Below are 17,085 nucleotides of genomic sequence, written 5' to 3'. Positions count from 1 at the left end.
AATTAGATCTAGTTTTACAAACATGTCGGCTTGCTTGAAGTAAATAAACTTCTCGGTGCATGTTTGAGTCTCCATCTGATGCTGTCTGTGGAAAAAAAATGCGGCTTTGAGGGCTGGAAACAGCCTAAACAGCGGAACTTACATCCACTCCCATTCATTGCTGCAGTAGCGATGCACGGACAGACGCAACTACCGCAAAACAGGAGCGATTAAACTGAAAATCTTCAGATTCCTTCTTTTAGACCTAAAATGATATGAAAATACACCCCTGAGTTGAATTCGCCTGGAATTGTCCTTTAATTACAATCAGAGTTCAACCGATTATCGACCGATATTTCCCTTTTTTTTTTTTGATAATCGATATCGGCCGTTTTTTTTCACCGATAACCAATAAAATAAATGTATTTTTAAACGCATAAACGCACTCCTTTGGCTCTAACGAAGCCGTCTCTCTTGGCTGTTTAACAATGTCCCAAAAGTTTTCACAGTGAACAAAACAGAAACAAACTGTTGACTGTATTCAGTCTGATCCCTGGTGTGTTATTTTTAAATTTTCATTTTTACTGCAAATGAATATCGGTTAAATATCGGTTTCCTTGATTACTAATAATCGGTATCAGTATCGGCCCTGATAAAACCATCAGTTGATCCCTAATTATAATAAGAAAAAGAAAAAGAAACAAAACGTCTTCTTCCAGTCGTCCTCCTGTGTGGTCAGACCGTGGTTTCAAATCGCTGCTCCGTCCGTCCTCTCCGCGTCTCTTTAACGTCCTTTAGTGACTCGAACTAACATATTGTCCTGTTGAAGCTGTGGCAGCGAGGGGCCGCTGCTGGGTATCGAACCTTCTCCAGGTATCAAACCGTCGTTGGTGCTGATTGAACGGTGCTCAGATCAGATGTTGCTTCCACAATCAAACTGTGTTTAACTGTGGTGATCGATCATCTGTTCAATACTTTTATTCGTCCAATAAAATGTCGCTAAAGCTCCGATTGGTCCCCGCCAGCCACCGTACAAACTCAGACCAACTCGTCTTCTGATGACACACTACACCATACGACCAGCAACTGTACGCTCCTACGTCCGTTTTTAGTTCTTGAACGTCCCACCAAAGATTTTTTTTTGCTCCTGAATGTTACACGTTTATTTCTGTTACATAAAGTCGTCGTTCACTTTTATAGCTGAAGCCCGGCTCTCGTTTTAGTTCCCTAAAGGCCAAATGTAACGCTTGTTGTAGCTCAGTCATCAGTCAAACTGTTGCTGAGTTGAACTTAAAGTTTTAAAAAGGTTCAACTTCAATGTGACAATCGTTTATGTGCACGAGTTTCTGTCTAATGAGAGAAAAACATTTATTTCTAACTGACGCTATTGAGACAAAGTGTTTGTCACCAGCATTTTATAGAAACAGCATCAACACAACATGTTGTAATAATGGATAATGTTGTTAAAAGCTTTAGAAATATTATATATTTTTGGGGCGGTGCGTAGCGCAGTGGGTAGAGCGGCCGCCCCATGTAGAGGCTACAGTCCTCACCGCAGGCGTCCCCGGTTCGGGTCCCGCGTCGGGCGGACCTTTCCTGCGTGTCATTCCCCCTCTCTCTGCCTCCCCATTTCCTGTCTATCTCTACTGTCATCACTATCAAATAAAGGCAAAAAGCTGAAAAATATACTTTAAAAAAAAAAAAGAAATATTATATATTTTTTATCACAACAGCACAAAAAATGCCAAAGATTTGACGTTGTCAACTTCTAATTTGTGGTTATTTGATGTTTTTTTTTTGTCTTTACATCAGAATCAATTGTTTTTTTTTTACTGTGTGATAGACTAATTGATTAATTAATAGTCAAAATGATTATTATTAGTTGCAGCTTCAAAAGGTCAAAGTGCACTGAGAGTCAATGACACGTGCAGCTGCCAAATAAAAAAACAGTAAAAGTCAAAAACACAGAGGTCAAAGTTTTATTTTTAAGGATCAAAATGTTTTTATATTCTATAAATGATATTAATAAAGTACAAATAGGGTTAAAATAGGTTTGGAGAGTTTAAAGGGTTAAAAAGTGTTTCTGTTTTAAGACTCAGTGGGAATCGAACCCTTGAACGTGACAGTGTTAAGTGCCTTCAACTCGACCCACTGAGCTACATGACACCGTATTTTATATCACATAAATGTTCATCATCTCCTTAAAACCACTAAAACCTGTCAATCAATTTTATTTACTGTGTATCACATCTGCAACAATAAGCTGATTAATTGATTGAATGTTGATCAGCAATGAAACAAATAATTTAAGTCGTTTTTCAGTCAATAATTGTGATTGATAAATGGATGGCTCAACTGTTTGTTTTTTTTTTTAATAATAAATTGAATATTTGATTGAAGGGACTTTTGATACATTTTAAGTTACATTGGGCATTTTTTTTTTTTTTTACTATTTTGTAAATTTTTATAGACAAAATGTTAAATCACTTAATAAAAATAAAGGAAAAACTTAAAACTTCAGTATAAAATTGTCCTAAACAGTTTTAAAACACCTCCCTGTTATTTTATTTTATCCTGGTTTGAGGTCAGTTATCTGAACATTTCACCTGTTTGTTTCTTACTGTACGAGGGCAGATTATTATTATTACTGTGTGTATATATATATATCTTTGTATAAAATATCGTTGTGTTGTTGCTTTTGTTGCTTTTATTTTTGTGTCTGTTTTTTTTTGGGGGGGGGGGGGGGGTAAAGACACAGATGTTAAACTTCAGAGTGTTTTCAGCTGTTTGGTTTGTGTCACTCGAGCTGTTTGGTACCAGAGTTTATTCTCATCACATGTTTTTACTGTGTCAGATTTATTTTGTGGTAAGTTTTGTGTTTTTTTTGTTTTTTTGTCGATTGATTGAAGCCATATTATCGTTTTAAATGTTTATTTTTGACATGTCAGAGCTCAAAGTGCCTTCTCTTCTCTTCTGTGGTATTCAAATGCACTTGTCAGTATTTTTAATATTGTGTCTATCTGATACTGTGTGTGTGTGTGTGTGTGTGTGTGTGTGTGTGTGTTGAGTCCTGTACACTGTGATGTGTGTGTCTGTGTGTTATGTACATGCTGACGATCGTCTGTATTGATCCAATTAAAGGTCGGTTGCGAGTCATGTTTTTAACGTCACTGTGTCGTCGTCGGACTGAGGCGTCCGCTCAGTCTGCCCTTTCAAAATAAAACGTTCTACAGTCTGATTTAAAGTGCTGATCGATAAAGAGTTTTTATTGATATTCTGATATTTTATCAACTCACGTTTCTTCCTGAGCTTTCAGCAAGATCTCATGGTTCTCATTAATGGATCATTATTTTGTCAAAAACATTTTTAAATATTCTGCTTTAATGTAATTTATTGACTATTTTAATCTCTGGTGATTTTATTTTTATATTTTAATCTAAAAATATCAATATTCAGACCAAGATGAGATCGACTTGCATCATAAAAACATAAAACCTGCAGCCAAAAAATATTAACGTTAGTGTAAAAAAGAAAATACTCTAAATTATTTATCAATAATTAAAATCTTTTGCAGATAAATTCTTGTAGAAAATCTAAATTAATGAAAAAAAAAAAAAAAATTCTGCCTCCAGTTTCTAAAATGCAACAATTTTCTGCTTTTATTTAACAATACGAACATTTTTGATGATTTTAACCTTAATTTTGTTTCATAGAAAACAAGATGATTGATAAATTATCTTCAGTATTGATGATGTCGTTGTTTCACTCACATTAAATCTAACTCACTTTTTTATCTTCGAGGACAGAAACTCAGTGACCCTCTCTCTCTCTCTCTCTCTGGACAAACGTTTATTTTCCTTGTGAAGAACTCAAACTTTTGTTTTATAGACAAATCAAGTACAAAAACAATCAATCAATAAAGGTATTGGTGGTCCGTCTCCTGAAGCCGATTCCTTTGGAACCAAGTTTCCAACGAAGAAGCTGGAAAAACTCAAAAGTCCTCGAGTCAAAGAAATGAACGAACGAACGAACATCTGCATCGGTCCGTTATCGACCGATTATTGGTGATCGATCGATACTACGAGGACTGAAGAGAGTGTGACAGAGAAACGTCAGTTCATCGTCCACCGCTACATCACCGACGGCAACGCGCTGCTGCTGCTGCTGATGACATCACAGAGGGGGCGTGGCGTGAAGGCGGGGCTTAGGGCGTCGTAGAGACGGTGGACGGCCACTTCCACCATCTCCCTCAGAGAGTCGTCGTCCGCGCAGGTCACGGCCTGAGGGTCAGAGGTCAGAGGTCAGAGGTCACCATGGTGTTATCAGCTGATTATTGAGTATTGATTTATACCCAGGGTTCCTACACATTTGAAATCTCCAAATTCCATACTTTTTCCAGACCCTAATTTCCAGACTTCTCGGTAAAAAAATTTCAATAATTTGTGATATTTGAGTAAATAGTTGTGCATTATATAAACAAATCATGCAATTAATCATTTGTTTTCATTATTCTGAATGTGTATGCCATTATGTAACCAAATAATTTCCAGGAGATTGTAGATATAGGTAGCACATACAAAAATAATTAACCCAGATAACTTTTATAATAAGACCAAACCCAGATAAGTATTAAGTATTAAGCCAGATCATTTCCATACAATAATTTCCATTTTCCATACTTTTCCAGACCTGGAAATGTATAAAATCAAATTCCATACTTTCCCATACTTTCCATACTTGCGTAGGAACCCTGTAAATACCATTATGATGAACCAGACGTTAAAGGGATAGTTCAACATTTTGGCAAATTCTCCTATCACCATAATTCCCTTGGTCGACCAATAGTCGTCATTAGTCGACTAATCATGTCACGACTTCCTGTATCTGGCCCTTCAAATTAAAAGCCCTATAGCCTTTCATATACAGTTAAGTTATATTGATTTTGACTATTTTAACAAGACACGGCTCCAAATGTTTGTTTTTTTTCCTGCGAACAATCGACCATTGAAATTTTGGTTGGCTAATGATTTTTTTGGTCAACCATAGAGCACTGGAAAAGAGAGTAACGACACGCATTGGTCCAATGGAAGCGCCTCCTGATGGCGGAATATGGGTTTTGCAAAAGCGCCCAAGAACTGACAACTGCATTGTTGGTGAATGAGCAAGTGTGGTATTTTCAATAATTTAAGGACATTTATAGATCACCCACGTTAATAGCATCATTGAGGACCCTTTACAGATGAATATTAACTCATTGAGTGCCATTGACGTCTATGGACGTCAATCAAAATCCAATGCTTGAGTGCCATTGACGTCCATAGACGTCAAATGCACTTTTCTGCGGCTGGTAAATGGGGACGCTTTCGCGCACACTGTGAGTAATTTTGGGGCTTCTGGGATGTGTAGAACGAAGAAGACTGTAGATCAGAGCAAGAAGTGAAGAAGGAGGAGAAGACGAGCGCGACCGGTACAGAGATAAAAAAGTCGGAAAAAGTTTCTATTTCTAGAGAAAAACGACGGGCAGAGCCTGGAACAAGTGTAACATGGAGCTGGAGGAAGCTTAGCCACGGTGCTATTAGCAGCTCCAGCATGAAGTGATCGGAGGAGGCAGGAAAAGTAAACTCATCTAGATGATCAGCACCGAAATGCCGAAGCGGAGGCGGATCGCGGAGTCAGTTTCACCAGTTGCTGTCTAACCGACGTGACGACGAACCGAGAGATCAGCGCGGCCGCGTCCAGCAGAGAGACTGAAGACGCCACGACGTCTCCCTCCCTCCTTCAGAGACGATGCAGCAGGAGGAGAAGTAGGAGAGGGGAGGGGCAGAGAGGGGGTGAGGGGAGGGGGGCGTAGGAGAGGCTGAGGGGGCAGCAACCGCTCGTACTTGTTGTATTTTAGTTGTTGTTGTTGTTATGTTTTTTTTGTGTGTGTGTGTGTGTGGGGGGAGGGGGGGTGGGGGGGTGGAGGGTAAAAAAAAAACACGTGAAATGAAATTTTCAGATGTCTTACATGTTTTTGAAGCCAAAATTAAAACGGATAAATCACTGTTTTTCTAGAGAGACTCTCTTTCACAAAAATGCATTTTTCTCAGCTTTCTAGAAAAAAAGGGGTCTTTTTGGTGCAACCAGGCTCTATTCAACTTAAGATAAATCAAGAATGGAACAAGGTACAAACAAATGGTTTTTTCCCTAGTTAAATAGAGAGTCTCCTCTTTCCTTTGAGCTGTTTGGTGTTTTCAGAGTCATAGTACAAAATACTCTCTGGGTCTTGACATATTACTCAGAATGCCCCAAAACGCTGGCACCTGTCACTGACCATTTTATAAAAGGTCTGGCACTCAATGAGTTAACACAAAGGCTAGTAAAAAAAAAAAAAAAAATAGTTGTCTACATCTACATTTTGTAATAAAGGCAAGGCAAGGCAATTTTATTTGTATAGCCCGTTTTTACAAACAGTTTGTCTCAAAGGGCTTTACATGGCATCGTAACAACATCCTCTGTCCTTAGACCCTCACATCGACTGAGGAAAAACTCCATAGAAAACCCTTTTAACGGAAAAATCGGAGAAACCTCAGGGTGAGCAACAAAGGAGGGATCCCTCACCCAGGACGGACAAATAAACAAATTACGAGTGTAATTTGATATGACCAAGACACCTAAAAACAAAAACACGGCCGTTTTCATGAATTTACAAGCAAGTGGGCAACACACATACATTGGAGTGAATGAGTTTTCTGGGCGCTTTTGCAATACCCATATCCTGCCACTCGGGGCGCAAAACCCTTACCACGGGAGTCAATGGTGGTGTCGTTACTCTCTTTTCCAGTGCTCTAGTCAACCAGTGCTTGGTCGACTATTTGGGGGCAGCCCTATTAAATTCTGTGCAAAAAGATGTTGAAACAGTTTTCAATAAAGTAGCTAGTGAATTTAAAAGTGCATGGGTTCTGTTTTGTTTTCGTTTTTTTAATCGTGGTATCGAATTAGTATCGAGAATCGTGGAAATTCACAGGTATTGGTTATCGACTACTGAAATTCTGGTATCGTGACAACCCTATACTGTAGGCGAATTTGCCAAAATATTGAACTATCCCTTTAATGTTCGTGTATAGCAGGGGTATTCAATTAAAAGTCACCGAGGTCCAGTTACTAAAATTTCCTCCAAGTAAAAGGTCCGAACATTTTCATTTAAACACACATTTTCGTATGGTTTCAATAATATTTATTGTCAATGCAGGAAACCTTTAACAGAGTGAACTTGTATAGTAAACTAGCTCTTTTACCATAAATACAAGTAGTCCTGCAGGCAAATAAATGTAAGGCCTTTTTTCATTCAAGAAAACAGAAACCTCAGAATAAAATAAATAAAAGAGCCTAATAACCATTTTTTCTCTTAAATTAAAGAGGTCCCAGCCTAAAGAAACACACTTCAAGTAAAAAAGTAAACATCTTCAGGAAATAATAAATAAAAAGTGGCTCTTTTAGGGACAAAACAAGAGCAAACAGAGCATTGACTACATTTTTCTTAAATCAAAGAGGTCCCAGCCTAAAAAACTGACAGGTCAACATCTTAAGAAAACAATAAATAAGAAATTGCTCTTTTAGGAGAAAAAAATGAGAACAGAGCTTGGACACCACCTTTCTCTTTTGATTATTCTTTTTCTCTTAATGAGAAAAATGGGCATGTGACTGCCCTGCCAGTGATTTAAATCTGGGTTGGAATGGAGTCAGGGCCATCCTCATGCAGACATGTAAGTGGCTATTGGTCAGCCTAGAACGGTACTTGTTTTTGATGATGTTCATGGTGGAAAAGGCTGACTCACAGCTGTAAGTAGACCCAAACATGGTCAAGGTGTGCAGTGCTACTTTACTGAGACCGGGGAACACACTCTCAGACACAGTCTGAAGCCAGAAGGTAGCAGGGTCAGTTGCCTCAAAATGCTCTTTTAATGCAGCATTTCCTTGCAGATCAATGAGCTCAAGCTGTAGAGATCCTGCATGTGCCCACTTGAATGTCTGTGTCACCTCCTTTGAAAATCCTCTGACCTCTCTGATGAGGAAAGGATTCTGGATTAGCAGGAGGAGCTGTGGCCCAAGGCAGAAACTGTTGAACCTGTTACTGAAGTTTTCAATCAGCTTTTTGATGAAGTCAACATAGGGAGAAACATCTCTCTCACCCTGCATCTGTTCCTGCAGTTTTGGGAAGTGTTCACACTCTCCCTCAATATCTTCTCTGAAAATGTCCAGCTTCCTCTGGAAAGAGCGAACAGCTGTCATCAAATCAGCAACTGAATTGTTCTGGCCCTGCAGCTTTAAATTGAGATCATTAAGATGTGATGTAATGTCAACCAAAAAAGCAACCATATCCATCTTGTGCTCATCTTGCAGAAACAGTGAAAACTGTGTTGCTCTCTGGCTCTTGACCTGCTTTAAGAAAGCTTCTATTTCTTTTCGAATAGACCAGAAACGTCCCAGTGCATTGCCCTTACTCAGCCACCTTACCAGGCGCGGCGCCAGGATTTCAATTTTGGACGGGCCACAGTAATTTTGGATGGGCCACTACTTAGGAAAAAATAACACTAACATAGGCTACATAGAGTTGAAAATTATTCCTGAATGACTCGTTCGTGTCTATATTGCCTTGAAAGCACACATCTGCTGGGACCTATGGCTGAGACGAGCTTTGACAGCGCGGTGCGCCGCTCTCTCTCCCGTTTAAAGTTAATCTAGCTCACCCAGTGGAGCTCTCTCTCTCTCTCTCTCTCTCTCTCTCTCTCTCTCTCTCTCTCTCTCTCTCTCTCTCTTATGTGTTTAACCAAATACACGAAAAGCCAAATCAAATAAGAAATGCGTAGCCCACTTCTTTTTAACTCACAGACATTTATTTTCATAAAGTAATAAAATATCTCGACATTTTGCCATCGTTAACATTGAGACAAAAGGCTGCAGGAATGGAAGAAGAATTCGGCAAATCATCTTATCACGCAAAAAGTCACAACAAACAGGTTTTGCACAATGGTTTGCACAGATAAGTCTTAAAATATGTGCAACACCTTCTCATCACAATCCACACCATCTACACAGTTACGTTATCAGCTGTTATTAAAACCCAACTCATCAGGACGCGATGACCACCACTCACATTAAACAAACAATTAATAATCCACACTCAAACCGTTAACTGCACTCAACAAGCTGTTATTACAAGGTTTACAACAGATATGACAGACAACCTGGGCCGTGTGTGTGCGTGTATAAGAAAGGGGGGAGGGAGGGAGAGAGGAAAAGTAGGTAAAAACCTGCTAGCTGCTAGCTGTTAGCTACCGTAGCTCAGGCGTCGGTCTCCCGTCAGGTAAAAGCTGCCGTTTATTCCTCAAATGAAGCTCATGTTGAGCCTCTCCGGTACAGTTATCCATCACTGCTGTTGAATTAGCCGCTAAACTGCTGGACGCTAAAACCGAGGGGGCGTCTGTGTGTTTACAAGTCACGAAAGCAACGTGAATGTACGTGCCGCTCACACTCAGTAGAGTTACGCAAAGGGACGCAGCGTAGCCTGCCCTCTGCCTCCCTGCGGTGTGATTATCTGCGACCGAATCACACCCGTGCTGATATACAGTACAACAGCACTCCCTCTTGTGTGATATTGCTTAAATAAAAATCACCAAATGCTGACACATTTAAACCTGTGGTAAAGTTATCTGAAATAAAAATAAATAAATAATTAAACCTTAGATTAACTAAAGTTATGTTCACCCTGTCATTTTGGATGGGCCAGTTGTACAAGTGGGTGGGCCCAGGCCCGTTAGGACCACCCATAACGCCGCGCCTGCACCTTACATTGTTGTGCAGTAGCAGGTCATTGGCATTTGCCTCAACATTTTCCAGGAATTCTCTCAGGAGGCGATGCTGAAGGGATGAGGATGCCCTAAGGAAGTTGATGAGTTTCATCACTGTGTTCATTATTTCAGCAAAATGTTCTGATAGAGTGGCACACAGAACAGTCTGATGGATGAGACAGTGATAAGCAATAAGATCTGGATTGTCCTCTTTCATCCGGGACACAGCTCCCCGCTCTTTTCCCACCATGGCAGGGGCACCATCCGTGGTGACAGAGACAACCTGCTTCATATCTATGCCTCTCTTTGTCAGCATCTCTTTTATTGCTGCATATATGTCCTCTCCCCTTGTGTGTGTTTCAAGTGGTGTTACACCCAGCAAGTCCTCACAGAGCTCCTTCTTATCTTTGTGAAGAAATCTCACATACACCAAAAGCTGGGCATTATCAGTAACATCTGTGGATTCATCAATGGCCAAAGAAATGCATGGTGCACTCTGAATGGCTGCATCAAGCTGTGCCAGTACATCATCTGCTAATATTTCAGATTTTCTGGTTGCTGTTGAAGCTGACATCGGGATTTGTTTGATTTTTTCACACATCTCGTCTTTTTGTTTCCCCTCAAATAATGTTTCAGCAACAGCATTTAAGCACTCCTTCACAACTGTCCCATCACTGAATGTTTTTTTGTGTTGCCCCAAAATCCACGATACCTTTAGTGAACATTCGTTTGCACGTTGCTGGGCTGTAAATGTATGCGTGATGAGTCGGGTAGACCTGTCATACTGGGCTTGCAGTTCGGTTATTTTGCGTGCCCTCTGCTCGGACTTCAGGGGAAAACTTTGCTCAAAGGAGCTGTGCTTTGTTTCGTAGTGCCGCTTCACGTTGCCGCTTTTAATTAATGCGACGTTTTCGGAGCATATGAGGCACACTGGTTTTGAACTGCCTGCCGGAAGAATGAACATAAACTTCTCCGTCCATTCATCTTTAAAACAACGGTTTTCCGCATCGACTTTCCTTCTTTTGGAGCAAGCCATGTCTTTTCCTCACTGCTCTGGTGCGCCGGCCACGCAGGGTAAACAAAGGATTTGATTGGCTCAACTGAGTGACGCTATTGCCGTATTAACTCGAGTAGCAGCGCCCGCCGACTATAGTTGCGACCGTCAAAAAAAATGCTCCATGAAAATCGACTATTCTCGTAAATTTATCAGAGATTGGTCACGGCTCACGGGTCCGGACAGAACCATCACTCGGTCCGGGTCCGGACCGAGGTCCGCCATTTGGTGATGCCTGGTGTATAGAATAGATGTCAGACGCTGGACTCACTCTGGTCTCTGGGTCGATGCACGCCGTGACTCCGTCCACCGTCACACTCAGGCTTTTACTGTCTTTGAAATTCACGCAGTCGTCCCCGAACATGTCGCTGAAACAGAAAAAAAAACATTTTACCAGGTGAAAACAGAAAATCTTTAATCTTTACCTTCATTTAAAAGTTTTATTCTCTTATATTTGGATCAATTAGGTTTAATTTTAACTTAAAAAGTGTCAGATTCTACAGTTTTGTCAGATATTTTAACCATTAAAACCATTTTGCAGGTGTTCAGACTCACTGCAGCATCAGCTCCAGTCGCTCGACGAACAGCTCCATGTCGAACGTTTCCTTCCTGCCCTCGTGGACTGAAACAAACAAACAAACAAACAAACAAACAAACAAACAAACAAGCGTCTGTAAAGTTTCTGTTCATCAGTGAAATTAAAATAAATTCCCTCGTGATGCGTTCACTGACATTTCTGGGCGGTGGGGTTGGACTGGACCTCCAGGATCACCGTGGTGACGGCGTCAGCGTACATGTCGTTGAGCGGATTGGCGACCCACTGTGACGAGAACATTTTCATTATTAATCATTTTATTTCAGTTATTTATTGATTTATAAATTTTATTGCTGCATCAATTAGTTTATAGTGTTTTTTTTACTTCAATTGTCTGTTGTTTTTACATTCTTCTCTGTTTTATTTGTGTTGAGATTTTTGTAATGTTTGAAAAAATGTGATAAAATAAAAAATTGTCATAATTATTGTATATATCTGTATAATGAATGTATTAACATGTAATAACTGGTTAATAATGTATCTGTAACCAGGTCTGAGTGAGATCTGTGTCTAAAAACATAAATAAAATTATAAAATATACAAAATAGTTTGAAATAAACATGTAGAACAAATACTGAGCTTTAATAAAAACCTGACTGCAGCTACATAATCATGTCATAAACTGTATATTTAATGTTTATAAACTGGTTTAAATAAAAACAGACGTGTTCGTGTGCTCAGAGTTAATAAAGTTTTGATAAACAGGTCAGTTTTAGCCACTTCAGGCGACATGTGGTGGATGATGAGTGTAAAAAGTGTTGTGTTGCGTTCGAGTGTCCGACCTCCAGTACGACCATCCCGGCCTCGTGAACCAGCGTGATGCTCTTAAAGATCTTCACTGTGATTTTCTCCGTCCCCTCGACCTGCTCCACGTCGCCTGAAACACACACACACACACACACACACACACACACACAGAGGAAACAGGAAGTTACAGCTTCTACTGCAGCATAGATATATATATACTGACTAGATGCCGCGTTCCTAGGCAACTCTATTGAGTGGAATGCGTTAACGCGGCGGCCATCTTGGTCAGGGGGAAGCCGTGTCTACTTACTGCACTAGTCAACAGAGGCAGACGTCTATCAACCATTAAAATCGCCATAACTCACCGAATATTCAACCGATTCTCAAGCCGTTTGGTTTATTATAAATGTCAGACATATGTTTATGATACAACAACAACAAAAAATCTTTATAATTTTTTTTTAATGTATTAAACATACACTTTGTTGTGATATTTACCCCAAAATCGTATATTGCTATAATGTTTGGGATATTGACATTTGCCTTAGACATATGATAAGCTTGTGACAATCAGTTTAATAATGAAGCATGTAATCAGCTTTTCTATAATTGGTGTAATTACTGTGTTTTGCTCTTACAGCCCAGAGAATGACATAGCCTACACATGACAGGGGAAGTAGCAGTTACACACAGGGACTGAGTGTACTGGTTGTTTGATAAACAATTGGGATATCTGGTCTTCGTACCTAGTGTAACTGTGATAGTCAGCTGACACAGGGGAAAGCTGACAAATGCGGGGGGTTGTGTGTCTTGTCCTTTTCTCTTTCTCTTGTCCCTTGTTTAATAGGAGCTATCAACAGCTGATCAGCACCAAGCATGAGATTGGGGTCAGACACGAGGTCATGGCGTACGGACTCCAGCCAATGAGGATGCACATTACATCAATTACATCATATCTTGCATTTGTGTAATCAGTAACTATAAATCCGGACAGGGACAGGAGACAGCATCAGACTTCGTGAACTGATGCTGCTGCGGCATGTTGGTCAGGGAAACTTAGTCTGGTCCGGAGCTCTGTACACGATCTCGTTTCCTAGTTGATTCTTTTATAAATAAATATCTAAAATGTTGTAACTGAACGTCTCCTGCATACTTCATCAAACAAACACGCGAGTTCAAGGACTGGAACTCTTCAACTTACATACTCAGACACACACCCACATGCATAAACACACTGAACTTAGTTCTACAAGGGTCTGACCGGTCTGACTGCTGGTCAGATGTATATTATGTCTATGGTCAGAACCCCGGACCAAGATGGCGGCCGTGTTGACGTACGCTGAGAAGCAGAACGCGGCATCTAGTCAGTATATATACTGTATATCTATGCTACTGCAGGAGGAGGAGGAGGAGGAGTTAGAGGACGAAGGGGGCGGAGCCAACTCACCCGCGAGGCTGCGCAGCTGCGTGACGAGCAGAGAGATCGGTCCAGTGAACGGGATCGCCTGAGTCTGCTTCACCGTTCCCATGGCGAGGTCAGTGTAGTCTGAGGAGGAGGAGGAAGAGGAGGAGGAGGAGGAGGAAAATGTGGAAGAAGAGGAGAAGGAGGAGTCTGTTAGTCACTCCATCATTTATGTCTCTACTTTCTTCACGTCTTCATGTTCATGTCTTTCTCTTTCTTTACTTTTTTGTCACTTCTCTCTCTTCTTTGCTTCTGTAGCCTTTTGTCTTTCTTTCTATTTCTTCTCTCTTTCTGTCCGTCTTTTTTCTTCCTACTATCTTTTTCTTGTTTTGCCTTTTTTGTTTGTTTGTTTCTCTTTTTTTCTTTGTTTCTTTCCTTTTGATTATTTCTTCCTTGATCTTCCTTTCTTTCTACCTTCATTGTCTTTATTATTATTTTGATTATTTTTTTCTTCTTTTCATTGTCTTTCTTTCCTCCTCTTTCTCTCTTTTTCTTTATTTCCTTCCCTCTTTCTTTCTTTAGTATTTCTAAGTATTTCTTCTTTCTTTTTTCTTCCTCCTATCTTTTTCTTTCTTTGCCCCTTTTGTTTCTTTTCTTTCTCTCTATTTTCTTTCCTTTTGATTATTTCTTTCTTGATCTTCCTTTTTTCCTGTTTCTTTTCTTTCTCTCTTTCTTTATCTTCCCTCTTTCTTTTTTCTTCGTTTCTTTCCTTCTGATTATTATTTTCTTGGTCTTCCTTTCTTGCATTTTCTTTCAATCTTTCATTAGTTGGGTTTCCATCCACCTTTTCTTATGCGCATTTTGTGAAAATGCGGATAAATACTTGAATGGAAACGCCAGAAATTCGAATAAAGGCAGTAAATGCGCATAAAAGTTTATACGCTTGGAGGGGGTGGATTTGTCAGCGTATCGAATAAAGGAAATGCGAGTTTTTGTGATGGAAACAGATTATGTGAATTGAGGCAGAGTTTGTGGGTGAAGCTGCTGGACTTCACCCAGCGACGCCCCGGTGTCCCAGCTCTCGTCTCTGCACCCCGCGACACAAACGCGCTCTGTAACCCATAATCTTTTGTTTATGACGGTTAAGACTACACAAACACACGCCGTAACATCGTTATGTAACTTATTGATTTTTCACCGGCTTCGTATGTAAACAGATGCACATGAAGGAGAGGAGCATAACCAAAACAGCGGAAAAGCGAGCGGACTGTCACAGTTCCTACTGTCTTTCTGTGTAAATATCTCATGTTACAACATGAAAACCTGCCGCTTATATTCAAGTGCGGCCTATATATGTATTTTCTTTTAAAATGTAGCTGGTGCGGATTATACAGGTGCGTCTATAGTCCGGAAAGTACGTAAATTGTCCATGATGTTGAGTGTCAGCTGAGTGTCAGCTGTTGGATACATTCACGCTCTCTTATGACGTAATCTCACGGTGCACTCCTCCTAATCGCAAAAACACTAATGAATGGAAACGGTCATAAATTCGCTTTGCTTTTTGCGCATTTTTACAAAATCCGCTTTTAAATTCGATACGACTTGGATGGAAACCCAGCTATTGTCTTTCTTTCCACCTCTTTCTCTCTTTTTCTTTCTTTCCTTCACTCTTTCTTTATTTCCTTCACTCTTTCTTTCTTTCTTTCTTTCTTTCTTTCTTTCTATCAACCAACCAACCAATCAGTCCAGATGTTGAGGTTTAGTTTCTGTGACAGAAGCAGCTTGAAACATTTGATGACAGATCAAAAACATTAAACATTCAGTAAGTGTTTGACAATACACACACACACACACACACACACACACAGTCTCACACACACACACACACACACACACACACACACACACACACACACACACACACACACACACACACACACACACACACACACACACACACACACACACACGCAGACTGACTGGAGAGGTCGGACGGCGTCAGGATGTGGTAACTGAAGTTTCTCTTCACCAGGATCCCGGAGACTCTCTGACCCTGAGAGCACTTCTCATCCGCCAGCACGCCCATCACCTGCAGCACAGCACAGCGGAGCAAAGCATGCTGGGAGTTAACAACACGGCCCACACCAATACAACAACAACACAACAACAACACACACACACACACAGACACACACACACCTTGGCCAGTTTCTCTCCTCTGAAGTTCAGCGTCACGGCTTCAGTGTTTCGCGGGTTGTGGACTTCGATGTGAACCTCGTCGTTGTCTTCGTACTCTCGGATCAGAGCCGCCTTCAGCCGGGCCATCTCGTTCTGCTCGCCGTGCACCAGGATCTGCACACACACACACACACACACACACACACACACACACACACACACACACAAACTGCATTAAGGTGGGACACTGCAGGTGAATAGGGTAGAAATTTAAACTAACAGATATCACCATGAAACTTCCCAAGTTTATCACTTACATTAAGACAAATATTTTTTGTATTACAAGTTTTGTCAAGTTTTATGTTTAAATATGTAAATGAGGCAATATCTGATGAAATATGCGCTAATTTGCAGACATTTCCAGAACAGAAATCTGAACAATGGATAAAGAACAGTGTTGTTTTTGGCAGGCATTTTAGATTTAGTCTTAGTCTTTTTGACGAAAATACTTATTAGTTTTAGTCAATTTTAGTCATTTCTATATGTGATAGTTTTATTCTAGTTTTAGTCGACGAAAACTCAACAAGGTTTTCGTCTAGTTTTAGTCAGTTTCAGTAAAAAAAAAAAAAAAAAGTCTTTCAACAAATTAATTCAATAAAGGAATGGTTTTACACATAATGTTTCCACCCAATGCCAAATACTTTATGGTCTAAGGATTTATCCATTAGCCTACACACAGATAAAGTGGTAACAGTAGTGCATTCAGTTTTTTTCTGATGGAGTGACGGCAGGTGTGTTGAGCAGAATGTGCGCTGCATGCCAGGTGGTGGACGTGACCACACAAGGATGAGATGCAGCAGCGTTGCAGACACTTGTTGATTTTAATGGACAGATTACAATAAGCAGAAATGTCGTGCATTTGAACGTCTGACCACCCGTCAGCGCCGCGGAGCCGCTGCACCGCACTGACCGAGGTCACCAGAGCAGCTGATCACTGCCTGCTGCTCTCTGCCGCTCCGATCACAAGCACCGGGCGCACCGCGGCTCGTCTCAGCAGTGTTGTTCTGTTGTTGACGGAGCCGTTGCTAAATCATGTGAAGCTTAGAGTAATGACAATCCATAATATGGAATTTAGAGGCGATCACAGCCCGACCACTAACATTTTCGTCTGCTCTCGTCTCGTCAACGAAAACTCACACACGTCTTGTCATGTTTTCGTCATCAGAGAGCCATGTTTATCTCGTCACCGTCTCGTTATCGTCATGAAAAAAAGGTGCGTCAACGAAAATATTTCGTCATC

At 40.5% G+C, this 17,085-nt stretch overlaps 1 protein-coding gene and 1 long non-coding RNA gene across 2 annotated transcripts; both read right to left on the bottom strand.

Moving 5' to 3' along the window:
• Positions 1-3,815: 3,815 nt before the first annotated feature.
• Positions 3,816-11,474, bottom strand: LOC146960121 (cleavage and polyadenylation specificity factor subunit 3-like). The gene is made up of 3 exons (XM_085772612.1): positions 11,419-11,474; positions 11,135-11,231; positions 3,816-4,259 (listed from the first exon to the last, which is right to left on the bottom strand). Exons 1-3 carry the CDS (start codon positions 11,454-11,456, stop codon positions 4,110-4,112), a joined length of 285 nt encoding a protein of 94 aa, XP_085628738.1. The 5' UTR covers positions 11,457-11,474; the 3' UTR covers positions 3,816-4,109.
• Positions 11,475-12,262: 788 nt separating this feature from the next.
• Positions 12,263-15,698, bottom strand: LOC146960120 (uncharacterized). Its single transcript, XR_015035518.1, has 3 exons — positions 15,588-15,698; positions 13,653-13,751; positions 12,263-12,335 (listed from the first exon to the last, which is right to left on the bottom strand). It is a non-coding gene; the product is annotated as an uncharacterized LOC146960120 (long non-coding RNA).
• Positions 15,699-17,085: the final 1,387 nt, after the last annotated feature.

This window comes from Trachurus japonicus, unplaced genomic scaffold (assembly GCF_045865225.1).
Source record: "Trachurus japonicus isolate A0001 unplaced genomic scaffold, Traja_1.0 AP030697.1".
NCBI classification, from domain to species: Eukaryota; Metazoa; Chordata; class Actinopteri; order Carangiformes; family Carangidae; genus Trachurus; species Trachurus japonicus.
The sequence above is the reverse complement of the archived record's forward strand: the minus strand, read 5'-3'. Positions and strand labels throughout refer to the sequence as shown.

Bases quoted from the DNA above. Each gene is read 5' to 3' on its own strand.
- LOC146960121 (XM_085772612.1), bottom strand. From the start codon at position 11,456: ATGGAGCTGTTCGTCGAGCGACTGGAGCTGATGCTGCA. The intron at 11,232-11,418 runs GTGAGTCTGAAC...TTTCTGTTTCAG, and splicing joins CGACTGGAGCTGATGCTGCA to CGACATGTTCGGGGACGACT. The intron at 4,260-11,134 runs GTGAGTCCAGCG...TCTGACCCTCAG, and splicing joins GCATCGACCCAGAGACCAGA to GCCGTGACCTGCGCGGACGA.